Source organism: Camelus dromedarius, chromosome 9 (assembly GCF_036321535.1).
Source record: "Camelus dromedarius isolate mCamDro1 chromosome 9, mCamDro1.pat, whole genome shotgun sequence".
Lineage (NCBI taxonomy): Eukaryota > Metazoa > Chordata > Mammalia > Artiodactyla > Camelidae > Camelus > Camelus dromedarius.
In genome coordinates, this window is record NC_087444.1 from 7059003 (window position 1) to 7086276 (window position 27274).

The following is a 27274-nucleotide window of genomic DNA, read 5'->3' on the forward strand; positions in this document are numbered from 1 at the left end:
TTAAAGTAATATGTCTGTTTCCTTTTGAAAGTTTATGACATTCTTTTTGTCTGATGTCTCTTGATGTAGTTTCCTTTGTAGTTTTTCTTGCTGGGAGTTTGTAGCAATTCTCAAATCCATCAGTGATGGCTTCGATTTTCAGTTTCTGAAATTCTTAGCCATTATCTCTTTCAATATTTCATTTTTCTCATTCTCTCCTCTATTCTGAGACTTTAAGTACAAATATTTTAGGTTTTTAAAAATCATTTCCATGTGTTTTTCAGTTCTTTTCTGAATTTACCATCTTATTCTCTCCATGTTTCAGTCCAGACAGTCCAGATATTTTCTATTGCCCTTCCTTCCTGTTCACTAAGGTTATCTTCAGCTGTCTTTAACCTACTATTAAATCAATCTATCGATTTCTTAATTTAATTATTTTATTTGTGCATTCTAGGATATCCATTTTGCTCTTTCCATGGATTTCAGTTATCAAGTATCTGTTTTGTCACCTATTGAAAATATATTAGTCAAAGTTATTTTAAAGTCTAGTAACTTCAAAATATGTACCACCTGTGGTTCTTTATATTGCCTATTTTCTCATGCTTTCAATTATTTAATACTGTAACTTATTTCGGAGGCATTTTGTTCTGCCTTGTTTGTAATGCCAACGTGCACACACGTATTTAAGCTAATATGAGGTTCTCGATGACATCTCTTTCTTCAGAGATGACTTACATTTGTTTCTGGCTGTCAGCCTGCTATGGGAGTGAGTCACCTTAACCCAGTGTGGTTTGAGCTCCTGAATAACTGGGTTTCGATCTTTGTGTGGGATAATCCATTTCCTTGTACCCTTATTCCTAGGATGTGACCCTTCAGGAATCCCAGTTGTAATTTCCGGAGGCCTCATCCTTGGCAGGTCCTGGACTGAATTTTGTCTTCCTCACACCACAAGAGCACTGAAAATTCTGCTGCGCTTCTCAGCTTTTTAGTTGCTGCTTTCTGCTTGACTTCTCAGACTCTTAGCTACAGTTGACAAACAACAAACACTTCAAGGGGAATAGTGACACCAAATGTTAGACTAAGCTCAATGCATTTTTTCTTCTCTCAGGGCTCCTGGTCTCTCAGGTTCTGAATGCCTTGGTAATTCCCTAATGTTTTACGAACAGTCTAAATTTTTTATCTATAAAGCCTTTTCAATTGTTCACTGTGAGAATATTGATCTGAGACAAGCAGACTTTTAATAGCCAAAACTGAAAGTCTGGATTTGTTATTTCTGAGATGGTGAAATTTTGAATATTTGTCTAGCTCTGTTGTAATCACACACAAAAAAAATTCAGTTTATTTCATGTATGTTTTTTTTTATAGAAAATGTATTTAAATGTTAGATATAGGAGAAATACATTTGCAGATAACTAAAAAGGAATAGATGGAGGGACAGAAGTAAAACCAAGAAATGTGGAGTAATGAAAGTCAAGAAAAGATTTTTCAAGACTGTAGAGAGACTAATTTGTTGGCTGTACTGGGAGGTAAAGATAAAGAAAAAGGGAAATGAGTAAGGATAGCAATATTGATTCCAGATATTAACCATTAGGTCACAAATACTACAAGCATGGTATAGACATCAGATACATGAAATGAATAAAAGTAAAAGCTCATACTAGACACAAAAATCTATGTAACTATAAATGTCATTATTTTGTCATAATTGTGGTGTTTTCAGTCAGTGAAGATAGGAAGATTGATTAAATAGATAGCATTGCAACCCCTAAGTACTCTTAGTGGGGAAAAAAGAATTAGATCCTAAATCACACCTTATATCAAAACAAATTCCAGAGAGATCAGAGACAGAACCCATATAAAATACCATATGGGTATAGAGATAAATAGACTTCAATTATTTTCTTCCTAAACAAAAAAAATTCATTCATAAATACATATTTAGAAAGACATATTATTTAAAAAATTTTAAAGATTAGGGAAAATAACTTAAAAATAAATAATTTATTATATATATTAAAACTAGAAATCAGGAAAACATTGAAATTACTGACTCTAAGAAACAAGTATGTTGAAAAAGACAAATAGATAAATCTAATTATAAAAAGTGAGAAAATTAAAAGTAATATAAAAAAAGCAAGTAAGTTAACAGTTGGTTATTTTAATGTAAAAGAATGTCATATACAAAACTAAACCAATGACTCTCAATGGAATAGATGGTTTTTGTAGAAATTTTTAAGTTGCCATAATTGACACTAGAATATATCTACTAATTAAACAGACTTCACGTAAGAGAATTTTGGGGGAAATATTATATAATTATAATTATCACTGCTCAAAAGGTTCTGGGACACATAGGTTTTTGGATGTGGGCTTTCAATATTTTAAAGAATAGCTATTTCCAATCTTAGCATAATTTATTCCAGGTCAAGAAAAATGAAAAAGATCTCTCTAATTAATTTGATGGATCTAGGATAATTTTAAACTGAAATCAATAAAGGACACAAAAAAGAATTTTATAGACAATTTTATTTGCATAAAGATTCAGACATATAAAACAAATTATTTTTAAAAACAAATTCAGCAATTTATTTTTAAAGTAATTTTCTATAATCAATAATTTTGGCTTAAAGAGGTATCCAATGCCATTCAAAAGCCACTTCTTATTTTTAAAATGGTTTTAAGAAGTACTCAACATATTCTCAACATAAGAAAAATCTTGCACCTATGGTAAAATGATATTTACAAATAATTTTAATAGTTCCTACCACTTATTGGGCATTTATTTAAATTAATAGTTTCAGCAATACTAGAAGGTACGTTATTGGCCTGATTTTAAAGAAAATGTTATTTCATACGGATAGTCAGTGGAGAAACTAGGCTAGAAGACTCATTACAGCGAAATAGCAGAGGCATTCCCAGTCATTGTGGGCACAAAAGAGATTTGCTTCATAAGCAATAAAAATCTCACACTAGAGAACACCAGAAACCAAAGTGAAAGGTCAGTGCATTCTGGGAAAAATACTTGCAACTCATCTGATAGAAAATGGGTTAAAAAGAAAATGGGTTAATATCATTAATATAAAGTCAGAAAGCGTTTCTTTAAAATTTAGTGTATTTTTTTTGAAAGATCCATCAACTCAAATCTTTATTTTAGCTGTCATAACCATTTCCTCCTTGATAATAATTATAAATTTCTCTCCTTCTTTCTTAAGTTTATTGCCTTTTCTGGAGAGAGAGAAAGAATAAACAGTAGAGAAATTCTTTGTAAAAATGACTCTGTATTTCTATTAAAATGCATTATCTTTGATAATTCAGTCCACTTTGACTTACAGCTACTTTAAAAATATTCATGGGCTTCATAGTAAGATACTATCACATTTGCATTTCTTGACTCTTCAAAACAAGCAATTAAATTTTCTCACTTTCATATATTGATTTCATTCTTAGCCTGAATATGTCCTAATTATGTATTTCAGGAGATTCTGCCTTTAGTCATTGAAGAAATTTAATTCCCTTTGATCACCTAACCAGGTTAAACAATTTCATTAGGAGACAAAATTTTAATTAGCAAGGAAATGCTTTGGAACTAAAAGTAAAAGTTGTTAAGACAAACTGAAGTCAAAACATTACCCATTTTTATTCATTCATGATAAAAATATTAGCTGATGGCTTATGAGGTATGAGGCATTAATACTACATTAATTACTACATTCTCATTTTTTTCAGTCTTTGCCCACTTCATTTATTTAAATATTACAAACGGTTGGCCAGAGAATTAAAGTGTACTTAATTTTTCAGGGAGACATTCCTAAAATTTCAATCTCATTTTCATGTAAATTACATATGTAATAGCCCAATACTGGTTATTGTCTATCTACCAGAGTTTCATGGGGCAGTAGGTCAATTTAGCGTCTGTTTCCTCTCTTTGGGTGTAAGTACCCTGTGCTGGGCTGTCAGTCTAATGGTAAAGTCCCCTGGCTTCAGCTGCAACCTAAAACGAACTTGGAGCCAATATCAAAAGAATATTGCCTTACATTTTGCTCTCATGGTTATCCTTCCTGTCCTGGGCACTTCAATGTACTGTCAAATCACCATCCAGAAATGCTAGTTGACTGTTGGGAAACTGGTCATCGTCATCTAGTACACAGTTTCATTATGAAAAGAACCTCTGTTATCTGAGATCACAAAGTTGACGTTTGGGGTTCTGCTAATCCTCCTTTAGCTGTCTGGTTCCCTCAGCTTTAATGGAGAGCTATAATCCTGTAGCCTCTCACAGCCTACCACCATCCATACGTTATACTATCTTTTGAAGGATAGCTCATTTATTCCATTATTCACCAAGTACTTACTGAGTGTTCACTATGTGCCTGACATTCCCTAAATTATTGGGGCTATATGTAGCAATAAGGCACAATCCTCTGCCTATATCTCTAATCCTATCTTTTCTCATTCCTTAGGTCACACTTTATGCTCTAATAAAACCACACTGCTCAGGCTGTTCACCTCTGCACCCCCTTCATCTTTCAAGATTAAGCTCAAGTCCCATTCAAACATCCTTTTCTCATGTCTTTTTACTGTTCCTTCCTGCCAGAGGCTTGACTAATAGCTTCTCTTCTGGGTCTCTTAGTAGCCAGGTAATCATCGGGTTTGCTTCATCGTATTGAAAATATCAGGTTATAAGCCAAGATTATAAGAACAAAATTGCATCGTATTCATCTTTATATCATCACCACCTGACTGGCTAGAAATAACAGCCACTCTTTAAGGGTTCATTGAACTCATGTCAACCGTGCTGAACTGAGTCTAGCGGGTGAGTGATAGATCCAAACAGAGATAAAAATTGGCAAAGTAGAAAATATACACAAGGTAGGAACGAAGTGTTACAGAGCTAGAACGTAAGGAAGGAAAAAGGACTGAATTCTGTGTGCAAGTTTTTTAGCTCTTAACTCTCAGCTCCAGATTCACTCTTTTATACTCAGCCTGGGGCTACATTCTGTCAAAGGAGAAAATTAAAGGAGACTGAGAGGCAAGAGGAGGAGTCGAGGGGCTTCCTGCTTTGTTCTGCCTGCAGAACTTGATGCTTCTTGGCCATGGGCTGTTGCCACAGCAGCAGGAGCTGGTTTCAGCTTCCAGCTTCTTTCAAGACCCCTGAACCATCTTCATCTTGGTCCTTCACAAAAGCCATCAGCAGCCAGGCATGGCTCCATCCTTAGAGGACTCAGGCGCACCTCCACAAGACCCTACCTCTGAGCTTTTAGGTTCTGATAACCCCAAGCTCTTCTCTTTGTTTCGTCCGCCTTTGTGTGGTAGCTGCGTCCTGCAGGTCTCATTTCCTGGTCACCCATGTTCTGCGTTTTCATTTGTTGGCCTTCTACCACCTATGTAACTAGTTCTTTCTGTTAAATTCCCTGTACGAAACACTTCGGTTTGGTGTGTTTTTTGTTTGTTTATTTATTTTTTTATCCACTGGACCCTGAGACTAATATATTTTGCCTAGGTATATTCTACTTTCAGAAAATGTGATAGCGGAGCTAATTTTTAAAGGCTATGTAAGAAAGCAAGAGCATACTTTATGAACCTTAAAAAGCCAGTGAGCTAAACCGGCCCACTATAATCAAGTTACTTATGACATAGATTGATCTACTTCTAACTGGAGTTTTGTAAGATTTTATTTAAATAGGGAGTTCCTTCGCTTAAAAGAAAAAGTTGGAGAAAAAATGCCCTAAACCAAGCATTTAAGCCTGACTGGGAATGTCAGTGACAATTATATTCAATCCTACGGATAATAAAATCCTATGGGGTTCCTGTACATGATCCACTTTGATCTTTTCAATAATACTGTAAAGTAACCTGTGTAGCTATTTTAAATAGGTTTTCCAAAGTCCTATTGTTTGTTAAGAGACAGATTCCAAGGTATTATAAAATCTAAAATTTTGTTTATTCCACCACACAGCCTTTTACTGCAGACAGAAGCTGGTGGCAGAGAGGGTTTGTAGCTCTGTCAGATCACAGCGTGCTCCCAGGAGGCCCTCCAAACATGGCTATGGCATTCCTTTCCATAGTTAGTAATAACTAGTACTCAGTTGGTACTTACTATTTGCAAGGCATTTTGGTAAGTGTTTCTCATAGGTTATTTCACTCAATTCTCACAACGATTATTATCTCCACTTTACAGATGAGAAAACTAGGGCTTGGAGGTGTTAAGTAATTAGCATATCGTTGGGAAGGGACACAGTCAGAATTCTGTAGCAGGCATCCTGAATCCAGAGCCCACACGCTTAACCACTACACTAGAACATCCCCTAAAAGGACATATTTTTAAAGCAATGTTATGGAGAAGGGTATTTTCACCTTAAATAATGATGTTTTTTCATTTTAAGTTAAAATGAATAAATATAGTCATCTGCATGTCACTGCAAGTTTGAAACAAAACAAATGTGCTATAATAGAACTTTTTTTAATTGAAGTATAGTCAGTTTACAATGTGTCAGTTTCTGATGTCCAGCATAATGTTTCAGTCAGATAGAACTTTTTAAAACTGGAAGAAACAATTGAATTCTAACACTCAATTGAAATTGCTTCACTTTTGCTGTAGTGCTACCAAACCTTACTAACACTGGGAAATCGAGATTACCCATATATTAATTACTGATTAATACATGAATGCTCATAATGATTCTGCATGATTATTTTTCTTTTGTGAAGAAATCACATTTGAAATGTGACACCATATGGAAAAGTTAATTCTGTTGAAAAGATTGCTATTATTTTTCAAAAGACTTTAATTTTATTATATATTTGTATCCTAGAGCTTGTGCCATCCTCATATTGTGCCTTTTCCCATTTATCGACATTAATGAAAGGCAAAAACCACTTCACTTCCTTTCACACGATCTGTCCATATTTCAATTCCTAAAGCACTAATGTGAATTACTTTTTAAAAGCTACTCAATCGTCAACTGAACCGACAAATAAAATCAAGATAAAATGAGTCACTGCTTTTGCAGTCTAACCTGATTTTTTCAACACTAACAAAGAAAATATTTAGAGAAAGTTTCTTTTTGAAATACAAATGAATACCTGGTAATTGCATCAAATAATGTGTCATGAAAATGTTTTTTGATAAAAGTTATTTTACTAGCCACAGTGGAAACATTCATTTGGAATGTAAAAAACAAACAAACAAACAAACAAAAAACTTTAAAAATTGGTCTTATGGGGCATAAGAATAAAATGTGTTCATTTGACCTGTTCAGTATGTTGACTTTTAGATCGCAACATATCAAGTGCTTTCAGCTACGTATCTTCTTCTAAGCCAGTGGCACTGCAACTGCTAAGCCTAATAGGGTTGGCCCCACAAACCAGCAGGTTTTGGAAACTGTCATCTCTGTTCCTGATCTAGAGCCTATAGCTTAAGCAACAAAATCAGGCAGCTCCTTTCAAAACTCCAACAGGGCAGCTGGGATGTCTTGGATTCTTTTGCTCAGGTCTTTGAGACGTTTCATTTTGCCGTCTTTCCCAGGACCACAGGCGAAGCCCTGCCTCAGCTGCCAGTCCTCTGGCTTCATTTTCTGCCTGCCAACTCTTGCTTCTTCTTTCCTTAGTCTTCTATCCGGACAGAATTTCTAGAATGACATCCCCAGTTCTGTATCTGACCCATTTACTATCTGTATTGAACAACTGCAAAGCTATGTTTTCACCAACTCCCAATCACTTCTCTGCAGATCATTTTGGCCTTTTAGCTCCCCAAATTCAGTTTTAAATATGTCATGATCACACGATCATATCCAAACATTTATAAGATTAAATATAAATCCCAAAGCCTATGTAAATAAAGGTTTTAAAAATCATTGTTTTATAAACTAAATTATATTTTTGTCAATTGGCATATTTTTATCTACTGACATAACAATGTTTTAGTAAATACTATGAAGTGAACAGGTATGGCTGGAATTCATTATTTGTACTCGCTGTAAAATATTCCAGAGTATGAGTATTTTGTAATTTATTCACCTAATCAACTAGAGATAGGCATTCAACTCCTTTCCAGTTTTAGCCACTATGTACACTGTCATAATTAAAAATTGTAATAGACTGGTTCTCTTCCTTTTAAGGAACAAAAGCCTTAAAATTTAATAGCAACCTTAATAGATATGCTTTATATTTTAGTATATGTCATGCGATTGCTTTCCCAAAGTGGGGCGATAATTTCTCTGTCCATCGGTAGCCAAGAGGGGAGCTTCGACCTGCACCCCCAGCAGCAGTAGGTCTAATTCCCAGGCTTCTTCTGGGTAGAGGAGAGTAGACACCTGACCCCAGGGCAAGGAAAGGGATCTGCACAGCTAACTATTCCTCAGCCCGCACATTTGCAGCCAAAGGTAGCTGGGGCCTCCAATTCCTGAACATTCATGAAGTGGAAACTAGGTTGCTTTCCCCACGGTCCCCCCCCAACTCCCGAAGACTTGCTTTCCTCTGTATGTTAAGTCCGGTACTGCTCATCCACTTTTAGTGTCGCTTGGCTTCCTGTCTCATTTTTTTTGTTGTTGTTGTCTGCTCAGTTTATGCCTTTTAAAAATTCTTTTATGCCAGTTTTCTTGGGGTTTCAGAAAGGAGCAGAGTAAAAGAGGCTGTTTCTCCTGTGGGCTTTTTCAACTCATATACCTATTTAGTCAAATTTAAGATCATACGGTCTACTCAAGTTTGTTTTTTTTTTTTAAATCTTTTTGGTTTTTTTGGCATTCTCTTGTAAACACTGATCATTTCTATTTTGCCAGGAACTACCCACCTTGTGCAGTTTTTCATACATGTGACCGTAGAGTTTATGCAACTTTCCTTTATAATTACCTTAAATTCGAATGTATTTCTGGTTATGACTCCTCTCTCATGCTTCGTCTTGCATATTTGGTTCTTTCTTTTCTCTTGACTTTCTGATGAAGTTACCCATTGTCCTTGGTCTTTTACAGAAGTAGCCTTTATATTTACCTTGACTTTATCCTATTGTTTTGCTTTTAACTATTTCAAATTTTATTATATAACTTCTTAATATTGTTATATCTTTTTATTGTGTATCTAATTTCTTAACTTGTGTTTAATTATTTTGTGTTGTTCTATTGTTCATCTCTCTTCTTTAGGGATGAAGATAAACAAACATTTCCTTACAAATACAGTTTCCCTGGGTCTGTAGGCTTTGGTGTGATGTCTTCTTGCATTGTTGTCTTAGTCAGTTTGGGATGCTGTGAAAAATATTCCATGGACTGGCCGGCTTAAACAACAAACATTTATTCTCATGGTTCTGAATGCTGGGAAGTCTGAGATCTAAGTGCCTGGTGAGGGGCCCCTTCCTGATTTGCAGAAGGCAGTCTACTTGTAATCTCACCTGGGGGCGAGCACGCGGGCAGCAAGCAAGCTCTCTCAGGTCTCTTCTTATTAGGGCACAAATCCCACTTATAAAGGGTCCACCTCTATGACCTAATGACCTCCCAAAGGTCCCATCTCCTATCCATCACTTTGGAGGTTAGAATTTCAATATACGAATTCTGGGGGAACACAAACATTCAATCCATAGCAATTGTTTTCTAGAAAGTTTGCTATTTTCTTTTAAATTTCTTTTATCAGAATGTTGTAGAGTGTATTTCTAATTTCTAAGCAGTTATGATTTGGGAGTATCTCTTTTGTGTTTATGTCTAGTTTTATTCATTCAGTCAGAAATACTGAGTGGCCACTTTATGCCCAGAAGGACGTGCGATGCCTGAAATACATCAGCGAATAGATTCACTACGCAACCCTACTATTGTTTATCCTATAATCATTCTGAAATCCCCCTGCTTCATTTCTAGGTTGATTCCAAAAGCTGAAGGACAATAAATAACATTTACATACTACGGCTATGTAAACGTGGTTCACCTCAAGGCAAGTTAGTACACTGAAGCCATCAAACTGCCAATAAAAGAAGACGCTCCAGCCCCAAAGGATTTTCTTTCCTCACACATTGTTACTTTTCAAATATTTCAACACATTTTACTTTTCCTCCTATCTGAACCACAAGTACATTATACAGTTTTACTTTTTATTCTTGTGTTTCTTCTTATTGTGAGAAGAGACCTATGGCTCACTGCTCATACCTCCTGTACCTAATGTTTTACTTCTGCTGTATGATTCTTGCGTCTACTTCACTGTGCTTCCTGGTCACATTTTTTTCTTGGAATCCAATGATTTTCTAATCCAATTAGGGTGGGTACTCTTGTAAGACTGCCATCCCTGGGATTCTTTCCACCAGATGCTTGGGTTAGTTTCATCATTGCTTTTGGTATGTATTCTTCTTTTCTTATTTTTCTTCCTCCTTTTGTTCAGAGTCATCTCCAAGTAAGTAACTGATCTTGCATTTTAGGGAAGGCATATAATTGGTCCACCTATTTTATTAACAGTTTGGATACAGAATTCAAGGTTAAAAATAATTTTAATTAGAAGTTTGGAAGGAATGATTTTTTGCCTTCTGGAATTTAATTTTGCTGGTGAGGTATCAAGATGCCAGTCTGAATCACATTCTTGTACAGATGACATTTTTTTTCCTCTCTAGGTTAGCTTTTAAGACTATTTCTTTATCCTTGGTGTTTTGAAATTTCATGCTGACATGTCTACCTCTGGATCTTTCTTCATTTATTCTGCTCATGGTGAACATCTTAATTGGAAGATCCATGTCTCGTTTCAACCTGAGAACTTTTACTTCCATTACCTCTGATAATTTCTTCCCCTCTATTTCTTCTCTCCCTCATTCTGGAACTCTTACTTATGGGATTTAGAAACACCTGCATTCATTGTCTATATCTGATTGCTTCTCTCCAACTTTCTATCCCTTCGTTGTTTTCTCTGTTTTAAGGAATAATGCCTTAAAAGTCATTTTTAAATTATTCAATTACATGTTTAATTTCCAGGATCTTTTTCCTTTTTTCTGATTTACCTACTTTGAAGATTTTTTAGAAAATCTTCTCAGATACTTGTCAAGTTAATTAGAACAGTTGTTTCGTTTTTATTTTTATATTCTTTCCTGTTTTTCTCCTGATTACCTAGATGTTCTTCTTGAGGGCTTTGTTAGGCTGTCTTTTACTTCTCCTCTAAGCTACTGTATTACTCCATTCACTTCAGGTGAATGTATCTTTTTATGGAGGACTTGGTTTTTCTTTTTCTTTTTTTTTTTTTTGAGGTATAATTGACATATAACATTAGTCTCAGGTGTACAACATAATAATTCATTGTTTGTATATATGGCAAAACTCATCGGCTTTTCTAAGTAGCTGTTGTGGATTGTGTCTGTAGACTGGTTCATTCCTCTTAGGTCCCCGTGCTGAGTGTTGCCAAAACCACACTCAGGTTTGGTGACTGAACAGCTCCAGAATTCAGCATATAGCTATACGCACAGTGACAGTTCATTACAGTAAAAGGATACAAAGCAAAATCATAAAAAGGAAAAGGCACATGGGAGGAAGCCTAGAGGAAACCAGGCACAGACTTCCAGAGTCCTCAGGAGACTCACAGAACACACTTAATTTCTCCAGAAATGGGTTGGGACAACATTTTCAAGGTATTGTTTCCCAGGGAAGCTCAATAGAGCCTTAGCACCCAAGATTTTTCTTGGGGGATGGTCACATAGCATACTCTGCCTAGCTTGTTCCACAATTCCAAACTCTCAGGAAAAAAAGTAGACATTTAGCATAAACCATGTTGTTCATAAAGTCTAGGCACAATGAACCTCCTTTAACAGTTAACCATTGACTGAGAACACTCAGAGCTAACTTCTCAGATGCCAGGCAGGGCCACCCTGGCAATCAGGGCTTTCTAATGACAACAGTCCCACCCCTTCTATGTTAACTCTTTGCTCCACACTCCCTCTCAGGTATAGGATATCCACCTCAGAGCTGTGAGTTTGTAAGCTGGCTGTCAACAACATTCACACTATGATGAGTAGGTTGGGATGTGGCCTTCAGCTCAGGGAGGGTGTATATACACTCTAGAAAAAGGAGGCGGTGCCAGACCCTAGAGCACTGGCATTCACCCCAGTGCCCACACTTCTCCCCAGCAGTTCTTTGTATCTATGGAGAAGAAACCTATGTCAGACCCACGGCTCTCAGGAAGGCTCTGCATTTTCACACCTCTGACTCTGTGAGCTTTTTGTCTCTGCCTGGATGTCACAGCTCTCCCTTCTCCACTTAGAAAATTCCCTCACGTTTCAGGAACCCGCTGATACCTCCACTAGAACCTTCTCCATTGCCACTCGGCAGGACGACTTCTTAAAGAATTCAACAAAGATGCATCGAGTGCCAGGTTCTGGACTAGGAGACGAGAACGTGAGCAGAGTTCCTGCACCCACAGAACTTACAAGTGCTATGATTTTATCACTAATATCACATGCTTACATCATGCTATACATCCACAGGCTTTTCTTAATAAGTAATGATTTCTCTGATGTTCCACAATTTGTTTTTATGTCTACACTAGCACAGAATGCATTCACACATTTTTGTCAAAGGCAAACACAGGCTAATACAGTTCAATAAGCATCTTGGGACATTTAGAATATTCCAATCTGACATCTATATATTTGGTTATGTGTATTAACTCTGAAACTGAAAAAAAAAAGAAAGAAAGAGAGAGAGAATGACATGCTAAAAGAACATGAATACAGTGGACCATGTATTCACAACTGGGTGTGTATCATATTAACTCCAAAATTCAAGAGAAGATGAAAATTCTGCCCAGCACTCATTAAAAACCTTCTCCTAGCTCTGACATCAAAACACATCTCAACTCTGCTTTCATTTTCAGATGAAATGTTTCTAATGTCTTATCTTTAAATGAAAGACATCTTTGTAAGTGACAATCCAAACCAAACTGGTTTTGTGTAAGACTGCAATTGTGGTTTCTTTGTTGTTTCCACGACCATTCTGATGATACTGCCAGCTAAGATCAGAACTGAAAAACCTGAGAGCCTGAAACTGCTCAGTCTCCTCAGGGAACATACTGAGGAGAAAAGTTAGAGAAACTCAAGTTTCTCCCAAGAGGGAAATTTGGCAGCCCTCGTTAATTTCTATTTTTAATATTAGTTCATCTGACTTTTATATTTATTTTATTTTAGGCTTTTACTTTAATGTTAGTTTGTCTGCAAGACCCAGATTTGCCTTAAAACTACTTAGCACATTTTATTAACTTATCCAAAATAATTGGCTTGTTTCTGCTTTTACAGAAGCAAAGATATAGATATAGAACATTTTTTCCTCTTATGAAACTAAAATACTTGTTATTCTGCTGATTCCAATATTAAATATCGCATAATTTCAGCATCGGGATTAGTTATCCTCACAGTGCGTATCTGTGTTTGAAAATTGCAAGTGTTTTAAAATGATTGTCTCTTAACTCACTGGTTGCTCTTTCCCAGTCTCTTTTGCTGGCTCCCCTTCATCTCCTCCAACTCTCAACACTGGAGAGCCACAGACTCAGGCTTCAGATTTTCTACACATTGGTGAGCTCATTAAATCTTACAGCTTTAAACGCCATCTATATATACCCATGACTCACATTTTTATCACCTGCCTGGTCTTTCCCTGAAACTCCAGTCATGATATCTCACTGCTTACTCAACATTCCCACTTGGATGTCTAACTGGCCTCTCAAACTGAACATATCCAAATCTGAACTCCTGAATCCCACCCTTCCTCAAACCTACCCGTTGTAGTTTTTCTCATCTTACTAAGTAGCAATGCCATTCTTTTTCATTGCTTATGCCAAAAACCTGAAGAGTCACCCTGGGCTCCTCATCTCTTGGAAACTAAAGAAGACTGGCCTTTCTTATAGCAATCCATTTTTTTTTTTTTTTCAGTCGCCACTTTTTTCTTGGGCATGAATCCCTGGCTCCAGCAACTATGGTCAACGTACTGCGGTATGTTATTTCATGTAATACTCATGTAATCTCCATAGTATCAGTTCTGTTGTGCCGCATTTGTGTATGAGGTAAATGAAGCTTAGAGACTATGAGCAATGTGTCTCTGACTGAGCCAGGATTCCATCCCAAGCTTTATGCCTCCGAAGCCCATGTGGCTAACTACTCCACAATCCCAAGATGCATTTGGCTGTAGATTACTTCTCCTCAAGAACTTGCAAGAAACCTAGTGGACACAGTGGACGGTGTTGACATAAAGAGAGCTGATGAAACAAATGCCACCATGGTTCCAGAGTTTTGGGAGCCTACCTCAGAATAATTTTAATATGGTTCATATTTTACAGTTAACAATTTGGCATATTTTTGACTCAATGTATTTTACTGCCATCAAACTAATGAAGCAAGAATTGTTAAGTTTCATCTATAGTCAGAACTACTACACTTTTCAGTTAAGAGAGCTAATAAATCCCCTTTATTGTTTACCAATTTTGTTGGGTTTTCTCTTAGTTTCAACTGAAAACGTACCAAGTGCTACCATGGAAATATTCTGAAATGTTCTCTTCCCTTGATACCTCCTTGAACAAAGCCTAAAATAGTATTTCTACATCTTAAATTTGCCTTCTTATCAAGGAAAAAAAATCAACATTCAAATAACTTTTCAAATTTTAATCTGATAAGTGTTTGGTATTAGAATTTTAGAATTCTGTTCAGAATTGCTAATCAGTAAGTAAATTAAGCAATTCTATGACCTCTCATAAACGCACATGAAAACAGATTAAGCATAGGCAAAAATCTAAAATGCTTGGTTATTCAACTCCAGATTTGGAATTCAAAACTTGAATAGAAATTGCTTTTCATCACTACAATAAACAATGTGTTGATAGTAAAGAAATTCTTTTAAATAATTAACTATACTCAATCACTTGTTCTTCAGCATTCTTTCTGGTTTTTATTGCCTCAACACAGACAAGCAAAGATTCTATAGATTCCTGAGAGACAGCCCTTCCCTGAGAAGAGACCCCTGCAGCCCTTCCTCCCATCCCCATCATCCCACCAGGCTGCCCCTGGAGCCGCTCCACACAAGATCCCCTTCTCAACCCATCCTCTGCTTCAGGAGTTTATAAGGAGGGAAACGGGGCCCAGAACCATGTGCTTGAGAGCTAACATTAAAATGTTTCATGGCCAAGTTGAAGAGATGGAGACTGTGACTGAGAATGAGAGATGAAGAAAGGGACGGATGAGAAGAGCAGCCAAGGATTGTGTTGATTCAGTTGATTCAGTTACAAGGGAAAACCTAGCTCAAGCTAACAAACAATGAAGGATGTATTGGCTCTCTTGGGTGAAAAGTCGGGAAACAGAGACAACTTTAGGCATGGTTCTATCAGGAGTCTGGTTCGGTTTCTCAGAAATTCTCTCATCATTGCCTTCTTGCATGTGGTAGTGTTTCCACAGGATTGTGTCACTTTTATGACAAAATTGAGCTCAGCAGAACACAGGCTACAGGCTTCTCCATTCACTTGCAAGGGATGGTGAAGACCACTTACAGGGATCATTGAAAAATAAAAACCATCAACTGAACCATGTGGATGTTATGATCTGATAGGCACAGACCTTAGATCCATAACCAGTATTGAACCAATTACCATGGCAAGAGCAAGGAGACCAATAAATACCCACCCCTATCCTGGGCTGGCTCATCCTACCCAAATTTCACACCTGCTACTTAACAGGAGAGGAATGGTGTGGATACTGTACAACCAGAATGTCTTTTGCAGATGTTAGGAGTGTCAGAGTGGGTAACTGTACCAAGAAGGAAGGAGTTATCAGCTATATTTAATTTTAATAAAATTGAATGGGCAGAAGCCATACTGGAAAGGACTGAGGTGTGGACGCGTGGTACGAAAATGGGGACGGCACGTGTGGCTGACGGTAGTGACGTGGCTTAGGTGGGAGCGCAGGGCTGCAGCAGTGGTTGCAGAAGCGTATGGGGGTCAAAGGATGACTTTTTAGAATAGGAGTCTTTACAGCATGTTTTATACTTTGGGAAGTGATCTAGTTTTGAGAGAAAAAGAAAAAAAAATTGATAGAGCTGAAAGAAAAGACCATAACTAATTGTTATTCTCCAAATTCATAGACTGAGCTCCTAACCTCCAGAACCTCAGAATGTAACCATATTTGGAGATGAGGTCTTTAAAGGGGTAACTGAGCTCTAATGAGGTCTTTAGGATGGACCATAACCTAATATGACTGACGGCCTCAGAAGAAGAGTAGATTAGGGTGCAGACGAGGCAAGACCACTTGAAGGTAAGGGAGAAGATGGTCATCTACAGGCCAAGCAGAGAGGCTCAGGATGAAGTCAATCCTGCTTACACCGTCTCAGACATCTAGCCTCCAGAACTGCAAGAAAGTAAATCTCTACTGTTTAAGACCCCCGGTCTGTGGTATTTGTTATGGCAGCCCTCACAAACGAACATAATGATGAATCAAAGCCAGTGAGACAATGAGAAGGGTTGGGGCAGGAATCCGTGGGGGGGGGGGGACTGACCTTTCCTAAGAGGAAGGCCCTTCTTCACAAGATATGGTACCAACACATCTCCTAGTGGAAGATGGTTAAGTTCCCATCAGACAGTTTCATTTTTTTTTTTTAGTGAAATATGATACCAATTACCAGGTTCTTTTTGTTGTTGAGGGAAAGAAAACAAGCTGTCAATATTAGAGATTTAAGAAGAAAAGGGAAGATCTGAGAGAGAATTGCTTCAATGAGTAGGAAAGCAAGAAGGGTCATCACCTGACACTCAGTTTAGCTGAATATTTATTTTTGAAAAATAGCAATGGCTCACTTTAGTTCTTACATAACAAAAACTTTTTGAATTTTTAATTTAAAAAAAATCCAAAAAAGGAAAAACAATACCCCAAATCTTTCACAAGTAGCCACAGTTTATTATGTGTTGGTATCTAGATAAATATGATGTCAGGACTGAAAAGGACCTTTTTAAAAAAACTTAGAGCAAATTTTAATGTTAAACAAGTTCTAATCTCTTCGAAATGAGAAAAACAGATTGCCTTTTAAGAATTGTACCGTAAATTTCAAAATTCACAGTCAATTGAAAGCATTACAAATGTCCTCCTTGCCAGCAATGCTACATGTTGGTCAGAGGACATGGATCAGCTATATTCCATATCCCCACCAAAAAAAAAAAAAAAAAATCTGAATGAGAGAAGCAAGTATTGGCTATGACCATCCAAGCACTTTCTAGGGAACTAAGGATCTCAGCCACCGAACTTCAAGTGTGTTAGATTTCAAAGCTGAGCGAACTTTGTTGTTGAGATGAATGTGTAAGAATATAACCAGTGACTTCTGGTTTTTCAGTGGCATCGGAAAGATCACCCTATCATAAGCTGGCTATGTGAGAGGGTCTCACCTAGCCTAATGCCATCATCCACTGCAGGGACAGGCAATCAAACAACAGCGACAGCAGAACACCCGTACCTTTCCAGCACCCTGCTTACCTTCAGAAAAGCCCACTTAACAGCAGGAAGACGGCCCCCACCTCACTTCCAAATCGCACGTGAACACACCTAAGTAACTGACCCAGTCTGTGCCCAGGAAGCAAAGTCAGCTTTCCAACTTTGAAGACTAGGAGGTGAATAAAATTTGAGTTGATCCACAATATACAGCACGGAAGAAGGGCACTCAGAATAGTTCAATTCTTTGCAATGACAAAAATGCTGTAACGAGCATTCCCGTGTGCGTGTCCAAGTCTCCACCTAGCGGAAAGCCCTGTAACTGGAGTTTCTGGGTCCGCAGGTACTGAGTGAGTCAGCTCAGCCTGCTGTAACCAAATACCAGAGACTGACTGACTCAAACAACAGGAATGTATTTTCTCAGGGTTCTGGAGGCCAGAAGGCCAAGATCAAGGTGCTGTCAGGGTAGGCTTCTGGTCAAATCTCTGTCCTCAGCTTGTAGACAGCTGTCTTCTCATTGCACCCTCACACGGCCTGTCCTCTGTGCACCTGGGGGCACAGAGAATGCTCTGGGGTATCCTCGTCTTATTAAAAGGACATCAATCTTACGGCATTAGGGCCTTACCCTTGTGACCTCATTTAACCTTTAGTACTTCTTGATAGACCCTGTCTCCAAATATTGTCACACTGGGGCTTAGGGCCTCACCGTGTGGATTTGGGGGGGACACAATTCAGCCCATGTTAAGTACGTACAATTTTTATTTGCTAATTGTTACCAAATTGCTCTCCAAAGAAGTTTTATCAAATTTAACCAAATATATCAAATCTCTAAGCAATAAACTTCGGAAAATTTGAAAACTTTGAGATCTTAATGATCTAGACAAAAAATTGGAACTTGTGAATTTTATCTATATTTTTACCATTGTGTTTGAGTGGCTTTTTATCTATTTAAAATCCATATTTCTTGTTTTATTTACTTACTTACTTTTTCTGACAGAAATGAGTGACTGAGCTGAAATGGTCAAGAACACCTTCAGAGGTGAAGACAAAGAACTTAGAAGATGTGATGACGACCAGATTCACTCGAGATGACTGCAGGATTCTGAATATCAGGAAGGACCGTGGACCTAAAGCCAAAAAACGTTTGTACTCAGAGGAGTGACAGAGCAGTAAGCGGATGGCATTACCAAGAATGAGAAGTCTGCTGCATCCCAACAGCATCCGCCTCGGTGGAGTTTGAGATGCAGTTTCACAGCTAACAGATACTCTCCAGATTCTCATGAAAGACTATATACCACTGTTTCCACCTTCAGAGAGTGTCTGGTCAGATCGTGCACCTGTATTGTCACGATTAAATCATTCTTTTGATATAACCACTCAAAAGAGAGAGAAACAATTTATCTGAGACTTCTAAATATAAAATTCTTCTTATATTTTAAAAAAACAAAACAGTTCTGCCATGGAAGATCAAACATTTACACAACATGTCTGGAGCAACATTTAGTCTCACAGTAATAACTGCAATTTTTTCAAAAGGATGAGGTCAAGGTTAAAATTGGTGTTTAATACTTATAAATATTCAACACCGTTGCCTCTGTTCTCAAAGGGTATTAATAATTCACTGCAAATTTTCTTTTTCTTGAAGATATTAAATGCAGGCGTTTTCATGTACTTACTTATTCCTCTTTTTTATGTATTTATTTTGCATTATTTACAGCCCAGGAATTTTAAAGGGTTAATTTTTTAAACAAGAACACTTCAATTTTCTTAAACCACATCTACTGTAGATCATTTAAAATACTTCTCCAGGCCAAAGTGTTGATACTAAGGAAATTGCTTGAGAAGTTTCTTTTTGAAACAAAAATGCAATTTTAATTAGAAAAATTTAAAGATGTAAAAGTTTTCCCTGAGATCATGCCAGATTACAAAAATTTTATCTTCTAAACTTTACATCGCAATGAAAAGCGGTCAGAACTACTCTTGCTCTGAGCAATTCTAGACATTTTGTTATTTACATAAAGTAAGCTTCAGACAACTTGCAGGATGGCGGCACGAGGAGCTTGGCAGACCTGCTTCCCAGTGAAATGCCTGAGTCCATGCGTTGATTCCATCTCTGCCACCACAGCCACTTAGCTCATGGGACCACTAAGCAAAGAATGCGATGGCTACGAAGAAGGGATGACTGACATCCCCAGAGTTTGTCGTTTTGTTCACTTGATCATCAAGGGCCACCTCTGCACTAGTGGGAGACATTTTCACAACCACTAATATCTCCACAGCCTGTGCCCATTCTGAAAAGCCCACCCACACACTTCTTCCCTGACCTCTCTTTTCATCAGTTTTCCAATATTGTTCCTTCCAAATCCCTGACCATTCCAACCAAACCATTTGCGACCACCTGAGAATTAATACAGACCTATATTTCTGGACATTTCTCATTCCTGAGATGACAGATGACCAAATGTCACACTTGAAGTTCTGACCACTAGAAGGATTCTCCTTTATCACTGTCCTATACGTTGACCACTGAGTGAGGCTGCACTTTCAAGCAGTATCAGCATATCATGAAGAACCATCTGTAAACCAGACTCTGGGTTTTTCTTCCTCCGTCAACTGGTTCTAAGGAGATTTCCAGGAAGCCATTTTTGTAGGTTTTTCTCCTGGGACAATTCTTAGTACTAACTGTATTGTTTAGGGTCCAGTCAGTAGACAGGACCACGTGGTCACTGGAATAGGGAAAGTTTAATATAAAGCTTTATTAATAGGGGGATTGGAGGAAGAAGGAATTGGCTAGTGAGAGTTAAAAAGAATTCTAAAGCATATTGGAATAGTAGATGTAAGATGTGACCACTACCCCTAGGGCTGTGGTAATTCCCCAAGGAAAAGCCTTCCCCTGCTATGGTTGAGATCAAGATGTCACTGGAAAGAGGACCACCTTGGCTTCCTGAATGGTGGCAAGGTCAATGGAGTAGCAGTGGGACCTGCTGGGAATCCACCCTCTGGGAGGTGCTGAGCCTCAGAACCCATTAGGCACCAGGAGAAGCTACTGGACACTGTTGGCACCTGGAGCTTGACAGATCCCTCCCTCCAGGAGCTTAGTGCTCCTCCATGTCCAGCTTATGCCGGGTCAGCTCTAGGCTGGCTGTGCAGGACAAAGGTCAGGGCATGGCTGACCTCCAGTGCCCCTGACGTGTGTCCGTGTCTGGGACTGAGGGGAGGATGTGGGGTGTAGTAACCTGGGCTGGGAATAGGCCCACAATATCTGGGTCTTTAGACCATGCCTCCATTGCTGCATGAGTTTGGTCAAACACCATAACAAGCTGTGCCCTTCGGGAACCTTACACTAGAGAGACTTTGCAGGGGCTGAACAAAGGAGGGAAAAGAACTCTCCACAGGACGCTAGTAAGAGAGCACACCAGGAAACCCTCCTCCTCCAGTGTCCTTCCAGGCCCTCTGCTGATGCGGCTTAACATCGTACGGGGTATGGCTAAGTCCCAGCGCCGTTATTACAGAGCAAGCAACGGGAGCCATTTTGAAGTGAAGAGGCAAAAAATCAACCATCGGCACAACGACCGTGCTTCTCATTTTTGGTTTTTTAGTTCTTTTTCGTAGTATCGCAGTTATTTTTATTTTTTTTTATTTATCAAGTAATTTATATTTTTGGTGAATTGTTTAAAGTCCTTTGAGACTCTAATCCTTTTAATCGTTTTGTACAGCAGTGCTGGCACGTGGGAGATTGTTTCCTTGAACGTTTTTAATTTGGATCCCGATCTCATCCGCAGAATGACTTTTAGAGACTCTGCCGGAAGCGGGGTGAGAGGAGAGATTCTGGGTCTGCTCCTGCCAGAGCTCCCAAGGGGATATCACTCGCCCAGGGTTGCTTGCAGTTTTTTGAATTGCGACTTCCTGAACCATGGTCAAAATCTTGCGGGAAGAGATCTCTCCCACTTTGAGCTTAGGCTGATCCAGAAGAGTTTCATTATTGAGTGACTATTTTACAAATTTCCATTTCCATTACCCTTTCATGATAATTCAAACTCACACTTTCAGATTCCTGAGGCCAGTCCTACCCATCCCTTGCCCCACGCTGGAGGCCGGCAGGGTACCAGCTCAAATGTTTAGTGGCATCCTCTCACTTAAGCTGACTTTCTTTCTTGCCCCTGGAAGTCACTTACTTCCCTGTAAGCTCATCTATGCATTTAAAAGATTCTTGACACAGTTTGTCAGGATATTCAGTGGACGGATTATAGAATTATCTACTCTGCTAAATTCCAAGAACCAAGAATCCTCAAATATCCTTATAAATCCTCTTTTCTCTTTTTTAAGGCAACATATATAACACTTTCTTTCAGTGCACTTTGAATTACTTACCACTTACTACCTACCTTGAGTAAATTATGAAATCTCAGCTTGCCACAGCAGCAACTATTCCTGGTCCTCTGGCAGCCACATAATCTGAAGGATGTCATGATTTGTCCTTAATGGAAAAGACAGATTGGGTTTGCTTTCCCTGATCAACAAGTTTCTCTTAACACGATCAACCATGAACTTACTGGCTGGTTTATTTCCCATTAGTTTTCGCACATAACATTTTTTTTTTTCTAATCAATTAAATCGCCTTCCAGCAAAAGAAGTAAAGCTACTGGACAATGCCAGTGGGGTGACTTGTTTTATCATGAATCCCATTACCAGGAACAATTGACTTTATGTATAGTTGAATTAAACACTCAGTTATGATCTCAGGAGATCCCACCTGGAAAGTGTGGGAGAGAGGGAGCTTTTTGACAAGGTGTATGTTCTGAGAACCAAAAATTAACATATGATACCATTTCTCCTACAATCAGAATAAGAGTCCAAAAACCAAGGGACAGAACTGGGTAGGGCTTTCCTTAATATTATACCTGTACTTCAAGTTGTGGGCGATGATGGTTGAGAGGCTTTAGTACCCAAATAAGAACTCTTCCATTAAAGAACCCAGTGATGATTCCATTTAATGGGAAGCTGGGGCTGTTAAATGGCAATTTAGTTGTTTTCAAGCCACTGAATAAGCAGGCATGGCATGTTGGTAATTAAAGTCAAAAATTTAGTCCATTTTTGTAAAATATCAACAGAATTACAGCAGAACTGCAAGAGGAATAGACACACTAGACTTGGAGTTGTACCAATAATGAATAGGTTTGGATTTTCTTCCTTTGGGAGCTGGGGGCTATATTCCCAGGTGTTTGAGACTGAAGTATATTTAGCAGGAATGGAAAAAGAAAAAAACAAGAAGTATGTGAAGAAATGTGATTTTAATGTTGGGAAGACAAAGGAATTACTTACAGTAGGGATTCTTTTTTTTTTTTTTCCTTTCCTTTTTTTGTTTAGGCTGACCAGTATCAACATAGCCTTTCTATGCTTAGAAATCTAATTTGCCTTCAAAATCTCCATGGGAGTTGGCCAAATGGGCCAAGCAGATCTACCCTTCAAAGCTCTGCAGCTAGAACTATTAAGACAGAGAAACAGGACTGTGGGTAGTTTTGTGGTAGTAACAGCAAAGGCAGTTCTCAGAGGCAGCTGCGGTGCTGATGCGGTGACAGCACCGGGGGTCCAGTGACAGCAGGGTCGATGGCAGTATGTGGAAGGGGTGTGGCATTTCAGCGATCAATAACGGTGGCTGCGATGCCTGTATCCTTAGTTCTGGGTTTAGTAGGTTTAACTGTGATCCAAGCTGTATAGTCTTGGCTTGTTCTGCGCATTTTCTGAGATTGACTCTGCTTTCTGGGAATTCTGTGAGTCATAGTATCCTTAAGAATTCCCTGCTTCAGATGGCAGTTTGAAAACTTGCATCTGCCTCACCAGCCAGAATGAACTTAGGAATTAACAGTCTTTTCATCCCTTGTTTTCTTAGACACCTTAGCAGAGAGCCTTTTCAAGGGAGTAGATTTGCTACTGTGGTTTATTAATAAATAATGTCATCCCCAAGCTTAACAAGTTATAATTTACTAAGGGATGTATGGCATTTCCATGAAATACATACAATCCATAACATGATACAGAATTAAACACTAAATAGGGGAAAGACTGTGCCCATCAGAATGTCTTTCTGAAAGAGACGGAATTATCGTTAATTCCTGCAGGATGGGCAGGAGATGGCATTTTGGGTACAGGAAGCATAAAGCACAGGAAGGAGACTGGCTGTGCACTGTGCAGGAAGACCAGCTTGACTAAAGGGCGTATATGAACTGAAACCAATGTAAATGGTTAAGAGGGAACATGTAATTAAGGCCTTCTCTAATGGGAAAGGGAAATTCTCGATTTGATGAAACATCTTACACGTCTTTAATTTTTTTTTTCCTAGTTAAAATCTTTAAACATCAGGCTAAATATGTTGCCAGGAGAGGTTTCAGAAATCAAGTCTGAGCACGCCTCTTCTCTGGCTGTGTGCGAACTTCTCAGATATTCTTTCCTGGGTGGACAGACGGAAAGAGCTGGGGCTAAGGGGAGTTAAGCAATACAGCGTGAAGACAGTTCCAAATACATCAATTTGCATTCAATTTTCCATTATTTTGGAATTTAGTTTTTGTTTCTTAAACGTAAGCAGTGAACAACGAAATAATTACAGTTTTGCACTGGCAGCGCAAAAACGGAAGATTATGACTGGTGGCGGTGGCCAGTCCCGCTGGTTGTCCTCGGCTCTTAGTAACGTTCTTGCTCATTAACTTCAGGAAGACTTCCAGGGGTAAAGATAGATTTGAAAGTGGCTGAAAATAGTTTTTAAGTCCAACGTCCCCTGCTTGATAGTGATTTGACCACACAGTCCAGTCACCGGGTCAAAAATCAATTACAAAACAGAGGCGTCCCTGCATTAGCCTTCGTAAAAGATGGACTCGAAAACCACAACCCAGAATAAAGGCAACCATTAAAACACAGGAAATACAGTACTGGCTTTTTCTCTTGGCGAGGTGGGTCGGCCGCCTTCCAGCCCCGCTGTGGCTCCTCTGAAGTTCACGGTTCACCCGGTGGCTTCTGCCCAGACCCCTGTCCCCGCGGAAAGCCTCGCCGGGGAGTCCCGGAGCCAGGCCCGGGCGAGGACGCCCTCCTCCTACCTTCAGGGCACAAGGTCCCCGGCCCCACCCTAGCCAGAGCCCGGGAGCCCCACCCCCGCGCCTCCGGCAGGCCCCGGGCCAGGTGGGGATGAGCCCGCGCCCCGCGCTCGCCCCGACAGTTCCGCGTCTGCGCAGCGGACGTGGGGCTGGAGCGGGGCCGGCCGGGGAGGCGCAGGATGCGCGGGAGCCAATGGGCACGCTCGGGGAAGCCGGGCTGGCGGCGGCGGCCGGCCGGGCGCGCACTCTCGGGATGGAGGGCGAGTGCCCGGCACCTTCGGCGCGCTCCTCGGGCCTCCCGGCTGGGGGCGCCGGCGCGGAGAGCCCCGGGGGCGACGCCCCCCTCCCGGGGAGCAGCGGCTCGTCCGCCCTGCTGCAGGCCGAGGTGCTGGATCTGGACGAGGACGAGGACGACCTGGAGGTGTTCAGTAAGGTGAGGGCGGCGGCGGCGGCGGCGCGTCCCGGGAAAGTTGCAAGTTAACTCCGGGAGTTGGCCCCGCTGCGCGGCGGCGGCCGCCCCGGAGCACGCGGGTCCGGCCCCGCTGGGGGCGGGCGGGTCTCCCCGGCTGCCCGACCCCGCCTGGCGGCTCGCTTTGCCCGCGGCGGCGTCCCGGCGGGTCCCGAACCGCAGCCGTGCCCTCCTCTGCACTTTGACCTCACGTTCGGCAGGGCCGTGGCTTCGTGGAGTCTGCGAAGTTGTAATATTTTCTCCCTTTCTCCTCTTCTCTGACGCGGATATTTCCAGGGACAGTGCCCGAACCCCGGAGGCGGTGGCCGAAAGTGTCCCCGCCCCTGGCAGCTTCTTTTCGGGCGCAGCCAGCCGTGAACTCAGAGATCGCCCGAGTCTAGACAGATTATTCTTGATTTAGTGTTGCTGCTGGTTGTGGACGTGAGACTTGGGTGGCACCCGCGGTGGATCTCCAGTCCAGCGGGGAGAGGCGTGAGGGATCCCTCTTCAGGAGAAAAAGGCTCGTGTGTCCACAGGGAAGCGCCTTCGCCGCGGAGCTCAGGGTTTTTCAGACAGTCAGCTCCTGCCACCCAACCCACAGCCAGTTCTTTCGTTTTTAAACCTTACCCGGGGAGATCTAGGACCAAAGGGCTCTCTTAACTTGTAGGACAGTTGGGGAGAAACTGACTCGGGTGAGTGGCAGGCTTGTGCTGCGTGGAGGCTGGTGACTGTAATTTCTTTTCAGAAAAGAAAAATACCTTTCTTGCTGGCCGTTCTGTGCTACTGCAGCTTCTCTCATTGCTGCTGGTAGAAGACCTGAGATGAGAACATTGTATAAATTACCAAGAAGGCTGTGCAGTAGGTAACTGTTGCCTTGAGATGTTAGGTAAAGCAACGTGCTTCACCGCTGCTTCATTCTGGGAGCGCGAACTCAGGTTAGAAAGTGAATAAGCATACTCTGACCCCAGAGAGGACTATGTGAAACTCCCCTTCCCCTAATTTAGGGTTAAATGAAATGATAGGCCCAGCTGCATTCTAGATGTTCAGAGTATCAGTTTTGTACTCTTGATAAAGTCATTTGACCTTTCCGTGTGTTTAAATTGTAAAACAGTGGAATTGTTTTATGTTCTCTTGTAAAAAGTTAACACTGCCTTTTTATGTTCCACACATTCTTTATGCTCCTATCAAGGACAGTCGGTCAGCTCTTGTTTACATTGCCTTCTCAGATCCATTAGTCTATGAATTTCAGTGCTTGGCTCTGCACTGTGAATCTTCCAACATGGGGGGCAGGGAGAATGTTGGGAGTGGCAGGTGCATATCGGAATCTTCTGGGATGGTTCACATTTGTCACGTTGGTTTCTCTTTCTGCAGATTCTGAGTGTCCAGCCCCCATTAAGAATCACAGTTTTATTGAGTGCCTGTTGTCAGAGGCAGGTCTAAGGTGAAGCTAATGAAATTTAAGCTTCGGCCGTTTGTTTCCTTAGGCCGCTGAAAACGTTGAAAGTTATGGAGAGTCGTACATGTTCTAGGTGGGAAAGGAGTGGCGGGCTGCAGCCAGAGACATTTCTAAGTAAGCATTTCTGGTGAATTGCCTAAAGCTATCTCAGTAGAAAGGAATCCACAACTCTATGGCTCCAATCCGTTTTTGAGATTTCTTTTCTCATTCTAAATAAAAATTTATTTTTCCACCCAATTTTTTGTTTGTAATTTTGTATTCTTTTTTAAAAGGATGTTAAGTTCAGCAACATACTTAGCCACTGCTTTATTAAGCAGCCCATATGATAATGTGCAAGGTTATATCTTAATCTATATGGCCAGTTTCTATAGAAGATGTTCTTAACTTTTCCTAATTGTCCAACACATGTAGTTACACAGCACTGACAAGCAGGGTGGATCCAAGTGTGTGGGTCCTGCCTGCTTACATTTTATGAGTTTTTCAACCATTAACCACAGTTAATTAGATGAGCGATTTTAAGAAAATCCTCTTCATTCTACCCATTCTCTTTACTATTTTCCTTTTTAGCCTGCTCCTCTGTAGACCGCTACCACTGTCCAGCCTACCCTAGGATGGTACCAACCATTACTTCCGAAGCATACTGAAGTTACACTTTAGTACTTTGAGACGGACCACTTTTATCTTCAGCTTACATTTACTATTGTAGTCTCTTATTTCCTTAGATTATTTGTGAACATATATACTGTGCCCTCACCCAGAAGCTTTTTCTTTTGTTCATTTTTTAATGGAAGTATAGTTGACCTACAATATTATATTACTTTTAGGTGTATGACATAGTGATTTGACATTTACATACAGTATGAATTGATCACCGTGGTAAGTCTAGTAACCATCTGTCATCATAAACTTAT

The 27274-nt window shown here is 39.9% G+C and overlaps 1 protein-coding gene and 1 long non-coding RNA gene across 2 annotated transcripts in view; one reads left to right on the forward strand and one right to left on the reverse strand.

The window, feature by feature from the left end:
• LOC116154765 (uncharacterized) overlaps window positions 1–24632 on the reverse strand; it is an 84474-nt gene extending 59842 nt beyond the window's left edge. Inside the window, exons 1-2 of the long non-coding RNA XR_010382198.1 lie at window positions 24299–24632; window positions 21760–21851 (exon numbers count right to left, since the gene is read on the reverse strand). This is a non-coding gene — a long non-coding RNA (uncharacterized LOC116154765). The remainder of the gene's footprint in view (window positions 1–21759; window positions 21852–24298) is intronic.
• A 32-nt stretch (window positions 24633–24664) lies between these two features.
• The window catches only part of SNX7 (sorting nexin 7), an 81475-nt gene continuing 78865 nt past the window's right edge, over window positions 24665–27274 (forward strand). The window contains exon 1 of the mRNA XM_031457662.2: window positions 24665–24892. Coding sequence (XP_031313522.2) covers window positions 24713–24892 — 180 coding nt within the window. The 5' untranslated portion in view covers window positions 24665–24712. The remainder of the gene's footprint in view (window positions 24893–27274) is intronic.